The sequence below is a fragment of the Peromyscus californicus genome, unplaced genomic scaffold (assembly GCF_007827085.1).
Source record: "Peromyscus californicus insignis strain IS unplaced genomic scaffold, ASM782708v3 Scaffold_13__1_contigs__length_99412109, whole genome shotgun sequence".
Taxonomy (NCBI): domain Eukaryota; kingdom Metazoa; phylum Chordata; class Mammalia; order Rodentia; family Cricetidae; genus Peromyscus; species Peromyscus californicus.
In genome coordinates this window covers 84,170,864-84,194,643 of record NW_026294424.1, presented here as the reverse complement: position 1 = coordinate 84,194,643, position 23,780 = coordinate 84,170,864, and the positions used below count along the sequence as shown (strand labels likewise).

The window sequence follows — 23,780 nt, the reverse complement described above, 5'->3', positions numbered from 1 at the left end:
GTGTATGTTGTTCAGAACCTTTTCTTGAACTGGGTACTGGTTTATCTGAAAACACCTCCCCTCTTGGCCTGTCTCTAACCTCTGAGCTGGTGGCCTCTTTTTCTCAACTGATGCCAGAACGTGGAGTAGGGATTAGCAGAAGGAGCCTGGCCATGGGCCTTGGTTTGATGGAATATTTGAATAATTGTTTCAGTGGAACCAGTGTTCCCTCCATTAGATAGAAGTGGAGAACAATGGGTTAAATTATAAGCAATATTAGGAATAAAAGTAGCTAGACAAAAATTGGATAGTATTCTAAGCTATTTTTCTGATAAAACTTAACCTTTATAACGATCCTGAGAAGTAAATATTTTCACTTTTAGCTTGTAGATATTGAATCTCTATTAGATTTAGACTTCCCTCCCTTCTTCCCTTCCTCTCTCCCTTCTTCCCTTCCTCCTTTCCTCCCTCTCTCCCTCCCTCCCTCCCCCTTCTTTCTTTTCTTTCTTTATACAAATTCCATGTGTGTACATATTTGTGTGTGTGCATATAAGTGTGCATATAAGCATGTGGAGGTCCAATTGGCTACACTGGCTGGGCAGCAAGCTCCATGGATACCTGTCTGTTTCCTCTCCCCCAGCACCACTGTTTCAAATGTGTGCCACCATGCTGACTTTTTAAGTGGGTGCCAGGGGATCCAAACTTAGGTCCTTATGCTTGTGTGGCTGGCCCCTTACCGACTGAGCCATCTCTCCAGTCCATCCTTTCCTTAGCTTCCCTCCCTCACTCCTCCCCTCCCTTCCCCTCCCCTCCCCTCCCCTCCCCTCCCCTCTTCTTCCCTCCCTTCCCCTCCCTTCTCTTCTTCTTCCTTCCTCTCCCCCCCTCCCTCTCTCTCTCTCTCTCTCTCTCAGCTATTAGAGTACATGAACTATAGAGTTCAGGCTTCCTCATTTTGTCTCGGGGGAAAACCAACTTGTGAATTGGATTTTAGAAATGACTTAACTGTGTTTTATTGTTTCCCAGAAGAATTTGCTGCTGGGAGTTTTTGGATTTGAAAACTTTTTGAAAATAGCCTATTTATTTACTGATTCTTCATGTATCGTATTTTGTGTTAGGTACTGAGATTTCAAAGATGAGTGGTCTATAATTCCTGTGCTTCAGGAGCCCACAGCAATTGTTGGCTTCTGATTGTTTTAAGTGGGAAATGCTAGAGAAAAAAGTATAAATAATGGAAGTTTGGTGGCAAAATTGTGGGTTTTTTTTGAAAAAAGATTCACTCCTTTTTTCCCCCATTGCAACAAACAAAATGTGCTTGTAGAAAAATTAAAAAATAAAGATAAAATTAAAAAAAAGTGTTCCCAATGAGCTGGATCAATTTTCTGTTTGTCTACCTTTTGATTATTAGACAAATGGAGAAATGTGCTTTACACACACACACACACACACACACACACACACAAACACACACACACACACACACAAATCAACCACATTAAATCAGTACTCTATGGTCTGTTTGCTTATTTGGAAACACACTAAAATGTACTATTAATGTTTTAACACCATTTTTATGCATAAAGGTAGGTCAAATGTGTTTAATTAATCATGTGTTGCTAGACACTAAGGTAAATGATGTGTGCATGTGTGTGCGTGTGTGGTGTATGTGGACGTGTGTGTGTGTGTGTGTGTGTGTGTGTGTGTGTGTGTGTACATACAATCTTATAAAGGACAGAAGGTGTTGGGTATCCGACTCTATTATTTAACGTACTTTTCCTTGACTGAACCTGGAGTAGGGCTTTCAGCCTGGGTTTGTCCTACGGTTCCACTGATAGGAACTCAGTTTCTCATGACTGCATAGCAAATGCTCTTACCCACTGAACCATCTCCTATCTCCTATTTAAGAACTTTTAATTCTTTATAACTTAGGTCACACAGAGACCTTTGTAGGTAACTTATTCTGTGTATATCCTGCATTATTTCCAGAGGAGAACTTACCAGTTTATAAGTACTGGGCATGAAGAATTGCAAGTGTTTAATTTCTTTTGTTTTTGTGTTTTGTGTTAAATTGTGCTCCAGAAAAGGGTAAATTTGCCCATCACCAGTGTTTTAAGTTTCCATTTCTGTTCAATTTCTCCAACCTTTGGTACTTTCTCTTTCTTTAAAACAATGTTTTCCAATTCAATAACCAATAAAGCTGACATTATAAAGAAAATTTTTGGAAAGTTTTGACCTTATAATTTGCTAGCCATTGTTTCCTGGCACACTGCTATCATTTTGTATCGTAGTTAATTGGCTGGCTCCTTATCTGCCTCGTGGCTTCAGAGCTTCTTGAGGGTCAAGTGTATCCTAATCACCTGGGTGTTTCCAAAGGCTCATGATTGTTTGTTGAATTAAATGGAATTGGAGAACATGTTGCCTAGCAACTGTTGGCCAGATGTATAATTTCCAACAACCAATAGGAATGCTTGTTATTTCTGTCAGCTGCATAGCAATGAGGCAATTTACTGAGCACTGATTATATGTCAGGATGTGTTTAGTGATCTGTATCCTTAACACATACTTCACATACTCAACACTGTCAACAAGGTCTTGAACTAAGGAGCAGCCAATTCCCAAGCCATCTTTTTCTTCCTCTTCTTATCTCTGCTACCATTTCCTATTCTCTCCCCCTTTCATCACAGACATTTTCCACATGAGTGAACTAGAAAGACTGGCATAATAAACCTTGACCCATCCACCATTCAGCTTCACCTTTGCCTTTCTTTTCCATCTTGTACCACATTCCCATAATGTTATCTTAAAATAAGACTCAAGGCAGGTGTGGCTCGGTAGTATAGCACTTGACCAGCAATTCAAAGAACATGGGTATGATTGTCAGTATCACAAAATAATAAGGATTATGATAATAATAAAGTGAATTTTAGGTACCTTCTTTAACTAATGACTATTTAAAAAATATTTATGATATACGAATTCTTAATATAAAGCACAATGTCATTACAGTATTTTGAAATGTTTACAGCAATTCTCTAGTGGGATCTAATATCCAGTCAGTACTAATTTCCTTGGTGGTCTAATACATGACTCCTCATCCTTGAATCAGGATTAGCACAAGTACCACTTACCGTTTTCTCAGCTACTCCAACAACAACACATTTCTTTTTCCTGGGGAAAATATAAGGTCCCTCTTAGAGCTTGTTAAGTTGAAGAACGTAAAATTCTGAAAGAATCATCATGGGAGGTGTGGGTTGATGGCAGAGGGCTTGCTTAGTATACACATGAAGCCTGGGTTTAATACCAACAATAAAAAAAAAATTCCCCATGGGCTGAGTATCTATTTGACCGCTTCACCAATGTAAGTACACTTGGAAGTTAACCTCTGAGAAACAGCAGAGCATGTGGCTGTGGGGAATGAAATAGTTCCTTTGCCATGGGGCTCATCACTTACTCTCTCTGCATCTTCATCCTTGTATTTATCTGGTTACTGGGATCCCATCCCACTACGTTTGTTTTTGTGATGAGCTGCTACTGTAGGTTACAGCCAAGTCTCCTCCCTAAAGATGTGTAGTTACAGGAAGTGGTACTGGCTTGAAAATTCTGTCTTTCCACTGAACTGAACACGTTAAGACATGCTGATCCCTGGTCTCCTTCCGGATTGGGAGAGGATAGCATGCAACAGAAGCCACGGGGTTGCTGTTTTCCATAGCGGGTCATGACATTTAAAGGATATTTTACATTGAGTAAAGTTTCAAATTTATTTTCTGATTCTGTTTTTTAATTTGAAGGTCTTGCAATTCTCCACTGTGTGGTGGCAGATGGGAACACAACCAGAACACCTGAAACCAATGGCTCTCTCTGTGGAGCTCCTGGGGAAAACTGCACAGGTAACGCGTATGCTTCAGAATTAATCCTGGAAAGCTACACCCCTAGACTTAATTTTTTAAAAAATAATATTCATTATACTAGGTGATTCTTTGTGCTTATAGTAGTATACTAGGTACTATATTAAGTAGTTTGCATGCAGTAATTTATTCATTACTTGAAGAGTTTTCTAAGTGAGATAAAATTTTAAAAACAATACACTGTATTTTATGCATTTAAATAATACTGTAAGAATTTTTTGATATAGTTTTAAAGAGAAAAGATGGGAAATTTTCAGTTTAAAAAGCTCCCTTAAGGTTACCCCACTGAAGGTCACAAGCCCGTAAATTGCAATTCTGTGATTTGAACTCCAGTCTCCCTGATTTTAGTGCCTCCATGCTTAGCCACCATATACTTAGGGTCTTAGTTACTTTTTCCAATTGCTTTGACAAAATCCTTGATAAAAATAGCTCCAGGAAGGAAGGATTTATTTTGGCCCCCAGTTTGAGGGTACAATTTAGCATGGCTATGGCTGTGGTCCTGGGAGCCTGAGGCAGCTGGTCACATCATATGCACAGTCAAGAAGTATTGAGAGGTGAACATTGGAGCCCTCTAGGTTTCTCCTTTATATTTGTGCAGATACAGTAGCTCAACCAAAGCCGCTGTGCACATTCAAGATGGGTCTTCCCACCTTAGTTAACACTCTATGAAAGCATCCTCTTAGACATGCCCAGAGGTATGTCTCCTAGGTGATTCTGAGTTCTGTCAAGTCAACAATCAAGATTAACCATTTCACCCTGTGTCACCAATTCATGGTGCTCCAGACTACATTATGTGATGTATTGGCTTGGATTCATGAATTCTTGGTGCATTCCACACTTTTCTGCTTTCTCTATTCCATACTCTAAAAAAGAGAAGAAGGAAAGGACTTTTGCACACTCTATCTTGCAGATGCTTGAATTAATATTCTCAGAGGTTTTATGCTGCACACATTTGGTCCTTAGACCACCACTTGCTATTGTTGGCTGATCCAAGTTGCTTTTGGTTCTACATAGATTTTTGTGACCTGGTCCTCTACAAGGATTATTTCTAATTTTAGAAAAAAAAAATTTAAAAGCTACAGGCCACTTTAAATATTTGGGTATAGCTGAGGAAGTGCCTGGTGCATTCCCTGGGAGATTTATTGAGCTAGGAGCATGGTCACTGGATGTGAGTATGCTTTGACTAGTACCCTGGGAACAGTGCACAGGCCAGGAACATGTTGAGTAAGTCTTCCTCAGCTGAGTCATCAGTTCTGGCCTGATCTTCCTATTTTATCCCCCAGAGCAGTGGGTGGGCTGCAGGATGTGCATAGGCCATGGAATCTACTGGTGTCTTAGTTCATGCTTATGGGGGCCTGGTTTTGTTACTCTTGTTAAGATAACAAGGTCAACTTTATATGGTTGATTGTTTTTCTTCAGTTTAGTTTCAAATATCATTAAATGATGGCATTTTCAACATAATCACTCTGAAAAATTATTCCATAATCTTATGATTGACAATATTCAAAAATCTTCCCTGCCATAATCCTTAAGATTTTTTCTGATTTTATTTTTGTCAAAGTAAGTACATTTAACACCTCTACTTTTAAAAGAAATTTTGAAGTGTGTTATATAGTTGTTATTAAAAGTATGATGTTATATAACAGATATTTTGAAATAATTTGTGTTTAAATAACTTTATGCCTACTATATAGCAATTCCCATATCTTTCTTCCTCAAGATGCTGGTAACCATGATTCTATTGTCTGCTTCTGTGAATGTTGCTGATTTAGATAGCTCAGAGAAGTGGGGTCATACAGGATTAATCCATAGTGACTGTCCTGTTTAGTTTAGTATGATGTTCTCCAGGTGAATTCAAGTTACCATGTATTCCAGGGTTTTCTTCTTTAACATGGCTGACTATTGCCTCATTGCATATGCTGTATTTTCTTTATCCATTCATTTGTCAATAGACACTTGGGTTATATCAACAATTGAATCTTGTGAGGGATGCTGCAATGGACATGGAATGAAAATATCTCTTTGATTTCCTAATTTCAGCTCTTTAGGATTAATACCCAGAAGTGAGGTATTCTGGATCATGTGGTTGCTCTATTTTAATTTTATTTGAGGAACATCCACTCTTTTCCATAGCCAGCCTGGAAGATTAAATGCTCACCAACATAAGGTTCCAAATTCACCACATAATCTCTCTCTTCCTCTAATTCTGGTAAGAATGAGGCAATCTTTTATCCTGGATTTGATTTACATTTCTCTGAATGATACATGGTATTAAGCAGGTGAGTGTGTGTGTGTGTGTGTGTGTGTGTGTGTGTGTGTGTGTGTGTGTGTGTGTTTTGACCATTTGTAAGTCTTCTCTGGAAAAATACCTGTTTAATTCCACAGTCCCATTTCAAAGATTAGATTATTAACTATCTAGTTTAAGAGTTTCTTATTTTAGATATCAATAACTTATTGCACGTATAATTTGAAAATGTTTACTCCTATCCTATAGGTGCCTTGACTCTGCTGATTCCTTTCTGTGCTGTGCTTTCATTCTGGCTTTTGGTACTTATACTTTTGGTGCCATATCCATCAGAAAGTTTTCCCATGTGATATCTCATATGAGTGTTAAAGCTTCATGTCTTACATTTAAATCTCAAATCCATTTTGAACATACTATTGTGAATAGTGTAAGAAAGGAATCAAATCTCATTCTTTTTTGTAGGATACTCATTTTCAAACTTCATTTATTTATTTTATTATTTAAGATTAGAATACAATTACATCATTTCCCCCTTTCCTCTTCTTTCTCTGACCCTTCCCATGTATCCACAGCCCCCATCTCTTTAAAATTCATGGCTTCTTTTCTCTTTAATTGTTGTTACATGCATATGTATATAACACATATGTGTTCTCTCTATATATGTATGTTACTAAATACTAAAGTATGACCAGCTCACTCTGTACAAAGTTACTTGTATGTGTATTTCAGGGCTGACCATTTGGTACTGGATAACTAATCATTGTGCTCTTCCCTGGAAAGACTATATCCCTCTCTCAGAATTTCCTAGTTGCTTGTAGGTCTTTGTCTTAGAGTTGAAGTCTCTTGAACTTTCCCCCTTCTATGTTAGCATGTTTATTGATGTTATCCTTGGTCAGGTCATGTTTTGACAGACTTGACCTCACATTTTTGGTGATACTTCACGGATGTAGCTTCTGACATTTCTGGCAGACACAATCATACAGCAAACTTCCTGATCCTCTGGTTCTTATACTCTTCCTCCATCCCATCTATAAGATGCTTATTATTAACCACCCGAAAGTTATATGGGGACATCAAAATGAGGATGATGTGAGGGAACTATTTAAAAGGCAAATTGCCTGAAAGCAAAGACCAGGTGGAGTCCAGATGGCTCTGGAAGAATAGCTGATATCAAGAGCAGAACTTTAATGACTGACTCTCACATTGGCAAGTCACTTATGCTTTCAGAACCTGAGTCTGGAGCCAGCAGCACCAAGAAGCAGATTAGATGATACTGAGACAGATTTTCTGTGTCTAAATGATTCTTTTATTTTTACTGTTATTAAACTCAGTGTCTAAGAATTACATTTTCAGTTTGTCATTTTCTGATGAGTAAGGAGTGCATTCACTCATACTTACAAGCATCTATGATACAATGGGCCTTCTATGATGACAGGAATAAACAATGAGCAAAAGGAGCAAAGATAAGGTCAAGAAAGTAGTGGGAGTGACTTGTAGAACTACTCAGGTTAATTAGTCCATTTTTGTGAGCATCTCTCTGGCATCTGTGTTGCCAATTAGATAGCTGAGATGTCACATAGAAAAGCAGAAGAATTTGAGGTGTCACGAGGAAGGAGACAGCCTCCAGCCTAGAGCTGATGTGGGAATGAAGCCCAGTGGAGGGTGTGATGGGGTGATTTTGCATGTGTTTTGAAGACAGCCAATAGGATTTGCTGATCAATTAGATGTAGAATAAGAGTCAAAGAAGTCCAATAATGCTGAGATATTTGGTCTAAATAAACAGTCAGAATGAATACAATTTACTGAAGTAAGGAAAAGTTAAAATGCCAGTTTAGATAGCCAACTGTATGGTTAGTTGGACAATTCCTATAATGTGAAGACATCTTAGATGGGACATCAACCTGGGAATTGTTGCCATGAAAATAGGACCTCATGGACTCACTCCTGGACTGTGTATAGAGAAAGGAGGCCATCCTGGGCTCTAAGAGGGTGATAAGCTTTAGAAGCTAAGGGAGATGAGAAAGACCCTGCATAAGGAGGCTAGGGGACTGAGCATAGAAATTGGGATTTCATTCAGAATTTTATAGCATGTTTGTTTTAAAACCAAAATAAAACACATTTTCTTCTTGACCATTGGTCATTTGCTCCAGCCGTGAAGAACTTTGAATGTATATAAACATAGAACACTTCAACATTCCTGGTGTTTAGCAATGAATACACAACAAAATCAACTAATTATGGAAAAATATTTATTTTTGTTCTCAGTTTCAGTAGTTCCACTGTATGGACACCAGACCTTGTTGCTTTGGTGCCTGTGGTGAGGCAACACTTCATGGTGGGTATGTGTCTCAGAGGCAATCACTTCATGACGCTTGGGAAGCCGGGAGAGAAAGAAACCAACGTTCTACAGTCACCTGTTCAGGCACACCTTGAGTGAGCCAAGCTCTCCCACTACACCTGTCTTTCTAAAGGTTCCACAGTCATCAATAGGGTCGTGGGCAGGTGACCAAGTCTTTAACACATAAGCTTTTGGTCATTTTTTTCCTTTGGTAGACTAAAGCAGGTCAGCTTTCTGCATAGACTTCAGTTCTGTAATGGCCAGCCTGGCTACCTTGGTCAAAATACAGTCTAACCCAGCTTTAACACCATCCCATGATTCCCACCTCTCCCCAGTTTCAACCATAGATCCCAGTTGCTCAGAATGGGGCACCTTCCCCTTCTCCTTTTCTATGAGAAATGCCGTTTAGCTGTAAGACATACGGTATTCCCCAAATTCCAACTTTTTCATTGCTTCAAGGACATTGTAAATTCTCCCTGCTCCTGATTCAAGGAGATAGTTGGTAAGATAAGAAGGTAAGATAAGACAGCTTTAAAAATATAAAATTGTCTTCTTCAGATTTTGGCATAAGAAGATTTTAAACTGAGGAAACCTCTGCTGGGAAGAGGTTTCTTCCCCCAGCAGCTCAGAAGTGGGTTATGAAAGCCTTTGACAACACTTCACAGGCTAGAAGGAAACCCATCCATCCCCAAGTTCTCTGGGGCCCTGTGTATCCTCTTCTGAGCATGCTTCTTCATTTTAGAGGTCAGATATGTGTGGGAGGATGAATATGGAGTCATTTGCCCTCCTCCCCCTCTCTTTCTTTATCCCCGTCAGGTTTCTGTTTCAAGTCTTAGCATCCTCCCATAGTTAGTTCCATTACATATGTAATTAAGGTGCTAGAAATAATGTGAACTAATAATCACTGCAGTAAGTATTACAAAAAGCATTATTGGGCCAATGGGATGGCTCAGTAGGTAAAGGCATTTGCTGTCCAAATCTGAGGACCCGGGTTTGATTCCTGGAACCCACATGGTAGAAGGAGATAACCAATTTCTTCATGCTGTCATGCCATGCCCTGCCATGTCATTCCATGCTGTGCATTTAGTCACCCACACTGTCATGCATGCACCCACCTATGTACACACACAAGTTAGTTAAATAATCAATGTAACACAATGTTTAAATGTCAGGATAATTATAGTATAAGTTACCCTTAGAGTAAGTAGCCTGCTGAGGTGAGGTATGGGTAGCATGCCATTTACAGAATTATTAAATACATTCATAACATGCACTGTTGGAATAGTCAGTGGAGATTTTATGAAAAACAGACCTAATGTGTCTGTACTTGCTGGTTTTGTGTGTCAACTTGATACAAGCTAGAGTCATCAGAGGAAGAAACCTCAGTTGAGGAAATGCCTCCATGAGATCCAGCTATAAGGCATTTTCTCATTTAGTGATCAATGGGGAAGGGCCAGACCATTGTGGGTGGTGTCATCCCTGGGCTGTTGGTCCTGGGTTCTATAAGAAGGGGGGCTGAGCAAGCCATGGAGAGCAAGTCAGTAAGCAACTCCTCTCCATGGCATCTGCATCAGCTCCTGCAACCGAGATTCTGTTCTGTTTGAGTTTCCTGTCCTGACTTCCTTCAGTGATGAACAGCAATGCTGGAGTGTAAGCCAAAGAAACCCTTTCCTCCCCGACTTGCTTTTTGGTCATGGTGTTTCGTTGCAGCAACAGAAACCCGAACTAAGACAGTGTCCATTCTGAAGAGCTTCAGTCAGAACTGTTAGAAAAACTCTTTGCATTACAAAACTCTGTTATGTTTAATATTGTAAATATGTCAGAATCAGGAAAATTTCATATCAGAACTAAATTATTTGGTTGCTTTTCAGATTTCTCTCCATTGGCTTAGCCCACAGGAATCTGTCATATCTAATCTAACTAGCCTTATGACCAATACGAGCAAGTGCTTCTCATCGAACGGTCCATAGGAGCCAAGCAAGTTGTCTTTGTTTCCGAGCCCTACTGCAAAGTCTTTAAATCATTTTTTGTTGTTGCTGCACACAGTCATCTGTCATAGCTCTCATGGTTTCTGACTCAGCTGACCATCAGGATCTTGAGAAGCCAGTGTCCCACAACAGATTGAGACAGTATCTGTGGCAGCCCTCCAAGTCTGGGGTTATGCTTGCAGCCTGGCCAACAGGCAGGTGCAGTTGCTCTGTGAAATTCTGAAATGCCACCTTACTGAAAAATACCTGTTTGCATGCACTCATTGACCCAGGTTCAGATGAGAGGGAGAAGACCAACGAAGCTCACTCACCTCTAACATCATGGAGGTTGTCTTGTTGTTCCATTTTTAGAAAGATGCCATTCAATTTTCAAGAAAGAAATGTAATGGTTGGGGCTGGTGATACTTTTGTCATAAGATTAACTCCTGTAACTCCTTCTTGATAAACATCTGGGCACCAGAAGAGTGGAATGAGCTCCCCTCTGGCTCCATTCACCCACCTCTACTGTCAGGTCTCATGATAGTCAGAACATGGCTTCCCAGTTCAATTTCGGACAATGTGACTCAGGGGGATGCTGGATGAGGAGTAAACATTACTCTGCCTTTTGCAGAGAGAATGCTGACAAATGTTCTCATTTCGAAGATCGTGCAAGACAGGTTTTTGTTTGGTTTTGTTTGGTTGGTGTTAAATATCAAATGTGTGATTTATTTCTGTTTCAGCTCTGAAAGTTCCATAGAGAAATCACCAGGCATTTTCTGCCTGCTGGCAAGAAAAGGGGTTTAAATCCAAATAACTCTGGGAGTATTTAAAAGCATGCTTCTTCTGCGAGCTAAGCTGAGTGATCAAAACAGGGCCTGGCAACTGCTTGGCTGGCATGGATTTGTGCTGCTTGGATGGGCAGAGGCTGCTTAAATCGCTGCATCCAGCAGCTGCTAGTTAATTTGTCTTTTGGAATGATATTCTTCGTGGTGTTCATTGGAAGTCTGGATGCATATAAAGGAACCCAGCAAAGAGAGGAATTAGTAAAGTTTCCGATACAAAACCCCATGCCTTAGACTTAAAGGCTAGGATGCTTTGCAAATCAAGAAAACTCTTCTGGAGCATAGAAGATCTCTGCCTTGCTACCTCTTAAATGTATCTCTTTGCTTTTCATTCCTTGGTCCAGGCCCACATCACACTTGTTGGCATGCCCCTGTGCTCCTCGGCTTTCTCCTAGCGCCTAGCCTCTCCCTGTGCTAAGGTAGTCTGCACTACCTTACCTGGTGGTTGGAAGACTGCTTCCCTATGTTTTCCTTACAGGTACCATGTAACCTCGTTGTGCAAACAGCCCTTTATTCTCTCTTGGTCTACATGTCACTGCAGTCTGCTGAGGCTCATGTAGATGTAACCAACCGTCTTATTAAATAAGAAACACAGAACCAATGCAAAGAAGAAAGCCAAGAGATCAGAGCTAAGAGCCTTACCCTGCAGCTAGCCTCTTAAGCCAAGAGACCTCTCCGAAAGAGACCTACTTCCTGTGTGTTTGTCTTTATATAGTCTTTCTGTTCTGCCTTCTCATTGGTTGTAAACCCAAACACATGACTGCCTCGTCACTGCCTGTCTGTAGAGACTTCCAGGTCTTCTATGGTTGGTATTGAGATTAAAGGCATGTGTCTCCAATGCTGGCTGTATCCTTGAATACACAGAGATCTACCTAGTTCTGTCTACCAAGTGCTGGGATTAAAGGCGTGCGCCACCACCGCCACACTCTTGCTATGGCTCTAATAGCTCTGACCCCCGGGCAGCTTTATTTATTAACATACAATTAAAATCACATTTCAGTACAAATAAAATACCACCATAGGCTCACATTCCCTAACGCTATCCCCTGCATCATTAACTGCTCTTGACAAGATCCTCCCACTTCTTTACATCTGCCTCCCATGTTCCCCATCCTGTTAGCTCTGAGTGCTTCTGCTTTTAGGGTTCCCCAGTGTTAAATTGTTTACCGACTGACACCTAAAAGCTACATTCTCCAAAAATCCTTATTTATTAAGGAAGCCCTTTCCACACTTACACAAGATTTCCTTTGAAATGGCTAAGGTCTTCAAGGATCAAGCATTGGCTTATTAGCTGGGAACTTAACAGTATTTTTTTTTTTGGCACTCTGCTGGGCACTTTCACATCCTTTCTTATATTTCTCAACAGCCAGTTAAGATAGACCTTGTCGTCTTCACTTTATAGATGTGGAAACTGAGGCTCAGACAGCTTAATTAGCATATCTGGACTCAGCTAGTGACGAGTTCAAAACCACACACTGCTCTTTCCCCCAATTCCATGTCCCTTCCCCTGCTTCCAGCACACTGCAATTGTTTCTATGGTTACTATAGCTGTTTTCCTGTCTGTCTGTTATTATTTTTAATTTGTGCTATTGTGCCAGTTAAAACACATCGAGGGGACTTTGTTCATCGATGCTTCAGTACCTACACTTAAAGGGTTAGAAAACACTGCTGGTGGGAGCTGACTTAGCAAGCGGTTTGGCAAAATTCACGTTCTTGCTTTCACAGGATGTGCCGTTATTTCTAGGAGAATCTCAGTCCCTTTGAAGAACCCCACTCACTGGTGTGCATGAGAGCAAAGTATCTGGCATGCACAAGCATTTGGCCTGCGAGTCCAGTGATTCAACGAAAACCAGGTCAGCCAGCTCCTGAGCAGCAAGCAATCTGGCATCCTCGGAGAGTGTAGAGTAGCCCTCAGAGCCCATGAGATCTGCATCCATTGGACTGACTCATTCAGTGGTGGCTCAAGTCAATAGTAGAGAGAGGCGAGCTATTATTTACTAACAGTACAGCATAACAACTTACTTGATTTCCATGTTCTGTTAGGTACCATAAGTAATTTAGACTTTATAGAGGATGTATGCACATTAGATATAACGTTATACAATATTATATAAGAAATTCAGATTTCTTGGGGTTAAGGCATCTGTAAAGGTCCTGGAAACCATCTCCCATGGATCCCAAGAGATCTGCATTACATCTTAGCATCACAGAAATCTGCAGTGTATTGATTATCCAAAAGTCTTCAAGATTCTACTGTCTGCCCCACAGAGTTGTTCTGTGTTCAGTTTCTATCAAGGTGTTTAAAGGTTATTGCTGACAACAAAGTCATAACTTAATATCATTGGCACGTGGGAGACAGTCCCTGCAGTGAGTGCTGTATGTCTTTCTTCCGCCTCTCCTCTCCCTGTTTCTCAATCCTGCAAACTGTTGGCTATACCATGTACGTGGAAGTTTAGCTCTAGGTGAGAGCTGGCTTGTGGCTTTTTTTTTCTCTCGTGTAGCTGGCATATATTAGTTGTGAATCAACAAATGAAATGGGGAGTTAGTATTTTAATACTGCTTTCTTCTTTTCCAGGCACAACCCCTAGACAGAAACTGAAAACCCACTTCTCCCGGTGCCCCAAGCAGTACAAGCATTACTGCATCCATGGGAGATGCCGCTTCGTGGCGGACGAGCAAACTCCCTCCTGCATGTAAGTAGAAGGCTCGATGCCCATGAGCAAAGGGGTGCAGCATGCTCCCAGGCTGGGGCTTGACAGCATTGGAAAGTCTGAGCTAAGCCTACCATCTGTCCGGACCCAGTTCCGTCGTGTCCTGCCTTCAGCCACTTTTTTTAGGGCCCGGCTCAGCATCTACTTGTGGAGAAACTGACGCAGACTTTCCTCCTGAAATACGAGTGTGAGAACCCAGAACCAATTCGCACCGCTGGTGTCTGTCCTCTGCTTCCTTGTGCAAGAAACGCTGATTCTGTCTGTGTTAGGATCTCGTCAGTCCCAATCATCTCCTGGGTGGTTCAAATGAAAACAGATTCTTTGGCATGTGTGAGGCGGTTCCGTAGTTGATGTCAATGCGAAGGAATTCCTGCCAAACTAGATGCTGTCCTTCTGCAGGTGTCAGTAAAGTGTGAGGAAATCAGAGTATTTGTAAGTAGAGATGATCAAGGCCTACTTAGCCCACTGGGGAGTGGGGAGAGGGGCAGACTTCAGATCAAGAGTCCAAGTTTCATTTTTTTTTGTGTGTGTATTTTTAATATTTGTTTTCTTCTAAAGGGATGTCCCTTTAAGGAGAATTCTAGGATTTTACTTCATAGAGGGATCAAGTGATTCCTTAAGCATAATTCTGACCTCAAGTTCACAGAATATGTATGTTCTGCACAGCTTGCCTAATATATATAATTTCTCATAAGTATCTCGCAAGTGTATTTTGCTTGAACATTAAGGGTTATGGATTTCCTAAAAATTTAACTCAGTTCAATTCTACAAAGAAATATACATAGATAATACTTAGAGGTAGGATAAGAATTGGTAGTGTAAAAAACAAGATGTGTGTGTGTGTGTGTAGACCTGAGTTTTTATTTTTTTACTTAGTTTTTTACTGGCTTGGAGACATATACTAAATTTTAAAATGATGAGTGCCCCTTGACCTTGACCCAGTACATTTTCTTCTAACTGGTTCCCATGTCTGCAGATTTATTGTTCTTTAACTGTGCTGTCTTCTGAGATGAAACCCAGATTGTGGAATCTCCCTGCCTGAGATCAAGTCATGGCGATCCCATTCGCCGTGAGGTTAATACCCACTTCCTCAGCCTCCAAAACTCCTTAGATCCTGGCTTAACTTCCTTGTCTTAATTTTCAGTGCATTTGCAAATGTCCTGCACGATCCCGCGATCCCGTGTTCCTTCTCAGGGTTTGGTATACAAATCCCTCTCTTAGCCTAGAGAGCTTACTCCTGCTGGTGATGTAAGGCAGCTTAAGCATCTCTCCCTCCTCCTCTTACTTTCCATGTGGGAGACCCTTAGTGAAAATAATCATCAGCTGATGCGTAATTGGTGTGTTGAGGGCAAAATGACAGGAGAGGTGCTCTAGCCATGTTGAAATTTGACCTTCTAGCATGACTTCATTGGGTGACAACCTACAGGAAGTTCTGCTTGCTGAGATACTCAGTTAAAGCTACTGAACCCAGAGTTTGTAGTTAGAAAAAATTCCTAAAGAGCAGCATGTAATGGCTGGCCATTTATAGGCAAAACAGTTGTTTAAAAAAAAGTATGTTGGGCTTGTTAAAGAAATAGTTAAGCTAATTAAAAGAGAGTGTGCATGTTTGTAAGATTTAATTATATTCTTTACAAACTCTTAAAAACATTCCCCGTCATGTCCAATTAAAGGTGATCTTTTTCAATCCTAATTTTAAGAGCATTTTGATATTTTAATGCATTTCTAGGTTCTCAGCCTGTGGTTTTTAAATAATTAAATATTTACTTATTTTATTTTATGTGTGTGCGAGTGCACACCTGAATGTATATTTATGCACCACATGTACATAGGAGCCCATAGCGGACAGAAGAGGGCATTGTATTACATGGAAATGGAAATACAAATGGCTGTGAGCTTCCATATGGGTGCTGGGAATTGAACCTGGGTCCTCTGGAAGAGTAGCAAGTGCTCTTAACCAGTGAGCCAAGGCTGCAGCTCTTTAGCCCATTTTGACCGTAGAATGAAGATATGCAGTGTTCTTGAATGAAGCAGTTCTTCCTCACTTATCCTGAGACCCATCGTCTTGTGATCCTTAGGTGTGCTTCTCCTTTCTCTATATAACAGTTTACCTTTCCATTGAGACTGTTTCTGAGTTTGTTTCTGTTGGCTTTTGAAGCATTTTGTCAGCTACAATGTAGGCAGCTGAGATCTCCTTACTGGAGAAATAACTGGCTTTGTGGGAATTAATTGCCTTGGTTCTTGTTGAGCATCAGGTATGGAACAGCCTGGCAATATATCCTGAGGTTTGTAAAGAAATGAGGTCACATAGAAATCTTTTCAAGGTGCAGAATTTGATAGTTATGATATTTAAATAACTATGCATGTGGCCAGTATTTCTTTGTGTTTGGGTGTATCTGTGAAGAATAAAGGGAAATATTAATGCAAAGATGCTAGTGTTGCAAGAGATAAATTTGGTTAAAATGAACTTGATTTTTATGTTTTCTTTAAGGTTCTACAACCCAGAATTCTATGCAGAGTCCATATATCATGGAGCCATTAGCTCAGGGAGACTTGCAGGAATAATTCCCAGTTTGGTCAAAAGTTTCCCTAACTATAACCACAGATTAGGAAATCTGCTGAGTTGAAGTTTATCTTGAGATTATATTGAGCAGGGCAGTGATGGCACATGCCTTTAATCCCAGCGCTTGGGAAGCAGAGGCAGGCAGATCTCAGAAGTCAGCCTGGTCTACAGAGTGAGTTCCAGGACAGTCAGGACTGTTAAATAGAGAAACCCTGTCTCGAAAAACAAAAACAAAAAAGAAATTATACTGATAGACATGTGAGAGACTGGGGGAAGACATAGTCCCATTGAGATTCCTGACTAATTCTGGTTGATTTCTTTCAAGAGGGCCATGGCATCAAAGGTCACTGCCTAGAGGGAAGTGGAGGCAGTGATAAACACACCTGTAAATGTAGCCTTACTCACCCATCTAACAGAGCAGCCTGGGACAGGACTTGTGATACAGCTGTGAGATGTGGATGCAAGAGCAATAAAAGACTGTTTCCTGACCTGTGGTCTCCCAAGTCATAGAATTAGAACCCAGTGTGTGTGTGTGTGTGTGTGTGTGTGTGTGTGTGTGTGTGTGTGTGTGTGTGTGTGTGTGTTGGGAGAATCTGTGGAAATAATCTTTATAGAACTTTTTGATTTTGGACATGGAGTCATGGTATTTCATACACAATACCATGTTTTTTTTTTTTTTTTTTGGTTTTTCAAGACAGGGTTTCTCTGTGTAGCTTTGCGCCTTTCCTGGAACTCACTTGGTAGCCCAGGCTGGCCTCGAACTCACAGAGATCCACCTGGCTCTGCCTCCCGAGTGCTGGGATTAAAGGCGTGCGCCACCACCGCCCGGCTACCATGTTTAACTATATGAAATTATGTAATTTGTTTGTTTGTTTGTTTTATTGAGACAGGGTTTCTCTGTGTAGCCTTGACTGGAACTTGCTCTGTAGACCAGGCTGGCTTTGAACTCATAGAGATCTGCCTGCCTCTGCCAGGTATTAAAGGCATGTGCCATCACCACTCGGTTTGACAATATGAAATCATGTTATTTTAAGGTAGTGCTTTGATGCAGTGAAATGTATATCTTACCCTACAATGAAATGAGACTTTGTACAGCTTTGTCATCCTGGTCCTGAAGTTTTTATGAACTGGGAATGTTGTGGAGGGAATTTTAGCATCCCCTTATGCACAAACTGAGAGATTAAAGTTGCAAAGTATTTTAATAGGTTGCCACATGGTCTGCTCCTATCAGACAAGTTAATGACGTTCTGCCGGTGGTAGGTTTCAGCGGAGCAAGGTGCAGTTGCTTGTGAACACGGTGGAGGAGACCTTGCCTTCTTTTATTTTCCCCTTTTTAAGGAACCGTGTTCTTCATTAAGCAATGAAAACAGTGCTAATTTCTTCCGAAAAGAAGCCCAGACTCATAAAAGTGTTTTTCTTGTACAGCTGTGAGAAAGGCTACTTCGGGGCACGGTGTGAGAGAGTGGATTTATTTTACCTCCAGCAAGACCGAGGACAGATCCTGGTGATCTGCTTGATTGTGGTCATGGTGGTATTCATCATTCTGGTCATCTGTGTCTGTACCTGCTGTCAGTAAGTGTATTTGTTTGCACTCAACTTTAAGTAAACCTGAGAAATTACATTTTGCTTTTCTTCTCTTCCCCTTTCTTCTTTCTCTTCTTTTTTTCCCACCATCTCTTCCCCTTTGCTTTGTTTTAAAGAAGTAAACTTTTTGAGGCACATGCTTTTTGATATAAAATTTATATTAGTAGTGAAACACATTGGAGATCATTTTTATCAGTTTACTGGGAATAATTATTATAGGTTGAAACAAAATTTGTAGATATCTGCTATGGGATGTCTTTCTGTATCCTTTGAATATGTGTTGCAATGATTGCTTAATAAAGAAGCTGCTCTGGCCTATGGTGAGTCAGATTATAGCCAGGCAGGAAATCCAAGAGAGAGACAGGAAGAAGAAAGGCAGAGGGGAGAGAAACACCAGTCGCAGGAGAAGCAAGATGTAAAAGTACCAGTAAGCCACGAAGCCACGTGGCAACTTATAGATAAATAGAAATGGGTTAACTTATAAGAGCTAGCTAGTGAGAAGCTTGCCACAGGCCAAAAAATTGGTAATTTATATTAAGCCTGTGAATGATTATTTTATGAGTGACTGTGGGACCTTGGGGCTGGTTAAGACTGGAGAAACCTTCTGGCTACAGATACCTTTGGGCTAAAAGTTCCAGTCATTTAGTCCTGAGGGCAGATGTATTTTGTGCTTGTTAGGAAGTTAAATAAAATTTTCATTTTCCAAAACTGCCTAATTACTTAGTGACATTTAAGAATAGAAACAAACTAAAACATTTATGTGTGACCATGTTAAAATATCAACTTTTACATGCATGGGCAATTTCTCTGTTTTCATTATCATGAGTTTTCATTATGCATTTGGAATCAGAGATATCTTTCTTTTTCTTTGAAAGAAAATGGGTTGGGACAATTATTAACCCATGGGCAGCTTCTCTTGGAGACCTATCATTAAGTTTCATATTTTCTCATCTTGAGGAGTGTCCCTTCCTAAAACATTGCATCCACTTCTGTGCTATGGACTATGCTAAAAAGAGATGCCTCACAATTCCTGTTCTTGAGATAAAACAAAGAAAAACAAACGAACAAACAAAAACACAAAACTCCCAAACAAAATACAAAAACTGAATTTGACCAGCTCCACCATTAGGTAGTTTTGAGACTTGGGACAAATTTTTTAATGTCTCTGAACTGGATTGTGTTTTCTATAAAATACAAGTATTAAACAAGATGATTTACAGGAATCCTAGCTATTAAATTGAGAGATTGTTTTGAGTTTTTGTACTTTATGGTAGAAAGGAATGTTTTTTTTTTTTCTTTTTTTGGTTTTTCGAGACAGGGTTTCTCTGTGTAGCTTTGCACCTTTCCTGGAACTCCCTCTGTAGTCCAGGCTGGCCTCAAACTCACAGAGATCCGCCTGCCTCTGCCTCCCAAGTGCTGGGATTAAAGGCATGTGCCACCACCTCCCAGAATGTTTTTAATGTCACATTTAGGGCAGAGGATGAGTTGAGCACAGCTGAGAAATGATCCTTTTATATTAATTTTGAACCACACGTTCGGGAAACTAGAGTGCAGCCTAGAATATTAAATCAATTTCTTCATTAATGTGCCTAGAACTTTAGTAATGTTTCTGGGGGCTGCTATCACTCCCCCAGTTTCTTATGCCTGTTCCAGCCCCCATTGCTTCTTTACATTGAGTAGAGCTAATTGTTGTACCCTGTGAAATAACTTGGCATGGAAAATTTTCTTTTGCCTACTAAGCTCTCTCAATAATCAGGTAGAAGATTCTTTTTACTTAACATCAATATGTATATGGTCTGTGGTAGCCAGCGCTTGAACTTACAAAAAGATATATAACAAAAGAGAAGCCAGTGGATGTAAGATAAAAAGGAACTTACATATCCTGAATAATATAGAAAGAAGGTCACAGGCTCTCTTACTGAATATTTATATATTGACATGGACTCACATATTTGGACTAATTTCTAACATATTATTTTTGAAGTCCCCTTCGGAAACACCGTAAAAAGAGGAAGGAAGAGAACATGGAAACTCTGGGTAAAGATAAAACTCCCATAAGTGAAGATATTCAAGAGACCAATATTGCTTAATGGTAAGTATGCTGAGCATAGTAGATGGGAAGCCCGGTGACTGTCAATGGTACATTGAGGTTTATTTATGTCTAATAATCATTGATTGGAATTGGGTTATGTATACAAACATCTAAAGATAAATTCATTTTCTTTATGAAACCTAAAGGTTTTGTCATAACTGTATCATGACATAATAACACAGGAAAATAGAAGCAAATAGCTAGTCTTTGTTAAATCAGACTAAAATAATTAATTCCAGTTTTATTCTCAAAGGACAATTCCATTCTTTCCCTTCTCTTGAGTGTATTACCACAGAAATAGGCATTCCAGTGCTACACAGTTGCCATGCTTCTTTTGTATATTTTTTTCTTCCACACTTTTGAGCAAAAGAACAAGTATTTTAATTTAGACATATCACCATTAAGAGAGGAAATACAACAACAATAGCAATGTGAAGAAGATGATGATGGTGATGGAGAATTTAGTATACATGAAGCATAGTTCTCAACTCTTGAAGTGTTTGTGAGTCAGGATCCCAACCATAGTCACAGATCCTCTCGGTTTATTCAAGCAGATACTCTAATAAGAGTACTACCAGGTCACTCTCCTAAGAGTCTAGGAAGACCACCATGACACTCGACTCTGGTTGCAGCAAGAAGTCACATGAATGCCCTATACGCGGTGGGGCCTTGGTGAGAATTAGCTGGCATCCCTCAAGGTGGGAGCAGTTGCTCTGGCAGAAAGAGCCACTGCTGAAACCTAGACAATGGGAAAAAAATAAACAAATGCCCCAAAGTGTCCCTGCTTCAAATCTTCAGCCCAAGCCTGGCACCCAAAACAAATTGACAGTGGAGTGGAGCCCCAGCCCTGTAATCAGTAACAGGAGCCCCTTGGAAAATCTGCAAGGGGCTCACAGAGCACAACCAGCAGAAGCAAGTGAGGGTGATTTGGGTTATAATGGCAGGAAATCCAACCAAGGCTATTTTAAAACTAAAGTAGTGTGTTGACCCACATGAATGGTAGCTCCATAGTTGGTGGCACCTCTAGGAAATACAATTTCTCTCTTTCTGCTAAACTGTTCACAGGGTTGGCTAAATTCCTGGCCAGTTCCTCTAGGTTAGAGGAGAGGTTGGGAGCAAACAGGTCTGGTGTTTCCTTGTTCTCCCTCAGCATAGGAAAGCAGTCACCTTCCATAACACTCTGTGACAGTGACACTCCTTTCCACAAACGTCTCAGTCGCCAATGGCGAACAGTAACACTTGATGAGGAATTACAGTGTTCTTCTCATTTATTACAAAGACAACACTAATGACTCCAAGCACAAATGCCGAGTCTAGCTTAGCTATTCTTGTTGTAATTATTGTATAGTACTTTATTTTAAAGTCGTTGCTCTTATTTTCTTCATTCTCATAGGTTACAAAGTTACCGCGAGCTGGTGGTGAGCTACAAAACACTTTGCTCATTTGCAGATGGACAGGAGGTGTCTCAGGAAAACAGCTAGCAGAAATGAATGTTTAAATATTGTATTTACCTTTTTATTTTTATTTGTAACTTTGTGTTGTTTGTTACTGTTTTTAGTAATATTTTTTTTATTACGGTCTAATAATTGAGGACCTGGCTAGGTAGCATTAAAAAGAAGGGACATTTCAAAATAAGCCTTGTTGCCAGGATTATTAGTCAAATAAAAGAGAAGGGGGAAAGAGGTTAGATTTTTAAGAACTGAGTCAATAATAAGGCTCACCAGCTTTACACACTTATCGTATGCTGAACTTGGAATATATTATTTACTTTTATCCTCCACAGTCTGTGAGAGAGCATATTTCTGTTCTCATTCACATATATGCAAAAGTTAAGTAATCTCACTTAGACTTAGAGATGAAGGAATTGACGGAGTCAGAACTGAGTTGTACCCAGATTCAGAGCTGGCGCTCTTATCGTTAATTTGGGCTCCTGTAATATGCAACCCAAGATTTCTTTCTGGATTGTGCTTTGCTATGATTCTGAGGTGGTAGGGCAGTTTTCCCACATTAACACAGAATATGGAATCATGGCCAGTGCTGATGTCATCATCATGATTTTTGCAAAGTTGACTTCTATTATTATCATCATCATTATTATTATTATTTTGCTTTTCCATAAAGTCTCAGTGGCATGAGTAAATTCTTACATTTTCAAAACAAACAGATTTGTCCCATACTTATAGTAATAAATATAGATGGAAAAGTAAATGACTGGCCAGGCGGTGGTGGTGCACGCCTTTAATCCCATCACCCAGGAGGCAGAACCAGGAGGATCTCTGTGAGTTCAAGGCCAGCCAGTTCTACAGAGCGAAATTTAGGACAGGCACCAAAACTACACAGAGAAACCCTGTCTCGAAACAAACAAACAAACAAACAAACAAAACAAAAAAGTAAGTGACTGGTGTTCTTTAAACCCCTGATAGGTATTTATGCTCAGTAAAGTATAAACATCACTGTAAGAGACTGTTAGTATCAGTGATGGTGCGGTTGACCATATGCGGCCATATGTGACCACAGCCTCAATTCTAATGCACGTATGATTGCTTTCAGGTGACTTTTGATGCCATGGCATGCTGACCATAGCATCTATTATTTGAACTATTTTGCCACATGTTCCTTTGACTATTTGATCTATCTAGTAGAAAATATATTAAGCATAAAAAATGAAATTTATATTTAGTCAGTATTCTACAGAATAGGGAATTTTCCATATTGACTAGCCGAGTCACTTACAAAAGCCAATGGGAAAATGTCCTCAGACAGGGGACTTCCTGCCTATCAGGATCCTTGTAAATTTTACTTTACAAAAGAGATTCCATAGATTTAAACAAAAGCCTGGATTCCATATGTTCTTTTAGCACAGTGTTTGGAAGTAGGCTGGGGTTTCACTCATGAAGGAATAGCTCACCTGCCAATAATAGCTAAGCGAAAGTATTGTCATGTCTCAAAATGGATTTTCTTCCTTGTGACTGAATGGCCATCCTTGAAACAAGACTACCCAACTGGACTCAGATTTGTGCTTTATTTTCTAACGTTTCCATGGGCTCGAGTATGCCTTCTCTTTCTGGTCTTCTTTGATGCTAAACAGGCCTGAAATAAACATTTAAACATTTAAATTAGAACATTTAAAAATACCACCAATCCTGTTAAGTGTCTCTGCTCTCCTGGTCCCTGGTTGGCTGACCAATGCAATCTCTTTAAAGAAGTCAGTGCTGGGAAACTCACTTTTATCTGAAACTTTTAATGGTGTCTGTTGAAATTCTGATATCTAGAAAGAATTTCAAGAATTTTCATGTCTTTTCAGAGTGTATTTTGTAATTGTTTTTGCATATACTATGTTGTTGTTTATATAGACTGTTGAGGTTATAATGGAATAAAATAAATTTATTTTTAAACAAAGCAGCCATATTTTTCTTGAGAATTTTCTACTGGTACCATGAATTATTAGTAGAAATAAATGCAAACATTTGCTTTTCAAATTTTATCTTTATAGAAACCATTCATTGAAGCATCAGAAATATTCTACTTGACTCATGTGTTTTCTTTTATAAATGGAAGCA

The 23,780-nt window shown here is 39.9% G+C and overlaps 1 protein-coding gene across 1 annotated transcript in view; it reads left to right on the top strand.

Annotated features, from left to right (window-relative positions):
- Btc (betacellulin) overlaps window positions 1–21,783 on the top strand; it is a 50,704-nt gene extending 28,921 nt beyond the window's left edge. The window contains exons 2-6 of the mRNA XM_052735354.1: window positions 3,765–3,863; window positions 13,849–13,966; window positions 17,970–18,116; window positions 20,113–20,220; window positions 21,614–21,783. Of these exons, the coding sequence (XP_052591314.1) occupies window positions 3,765–3,863; window positions 13,849–13,966; window positions 17,970–18,116; window positions 20,113–20,218 (470 nt within the window). The 3' untranslated portion in view covers window positions 20,219–20,220; window positions 21,614–21,783. The remainder of the gene's footprint in view (window positions 1–3,764; window positions 3,864–13,848; window positions 13,967–17,969; window positions 18,117–20,112; window positions 20,221–21,613) is intronic.
- Window positions 21,784–23,780: the final 1,997 nt, after the last annotated feature.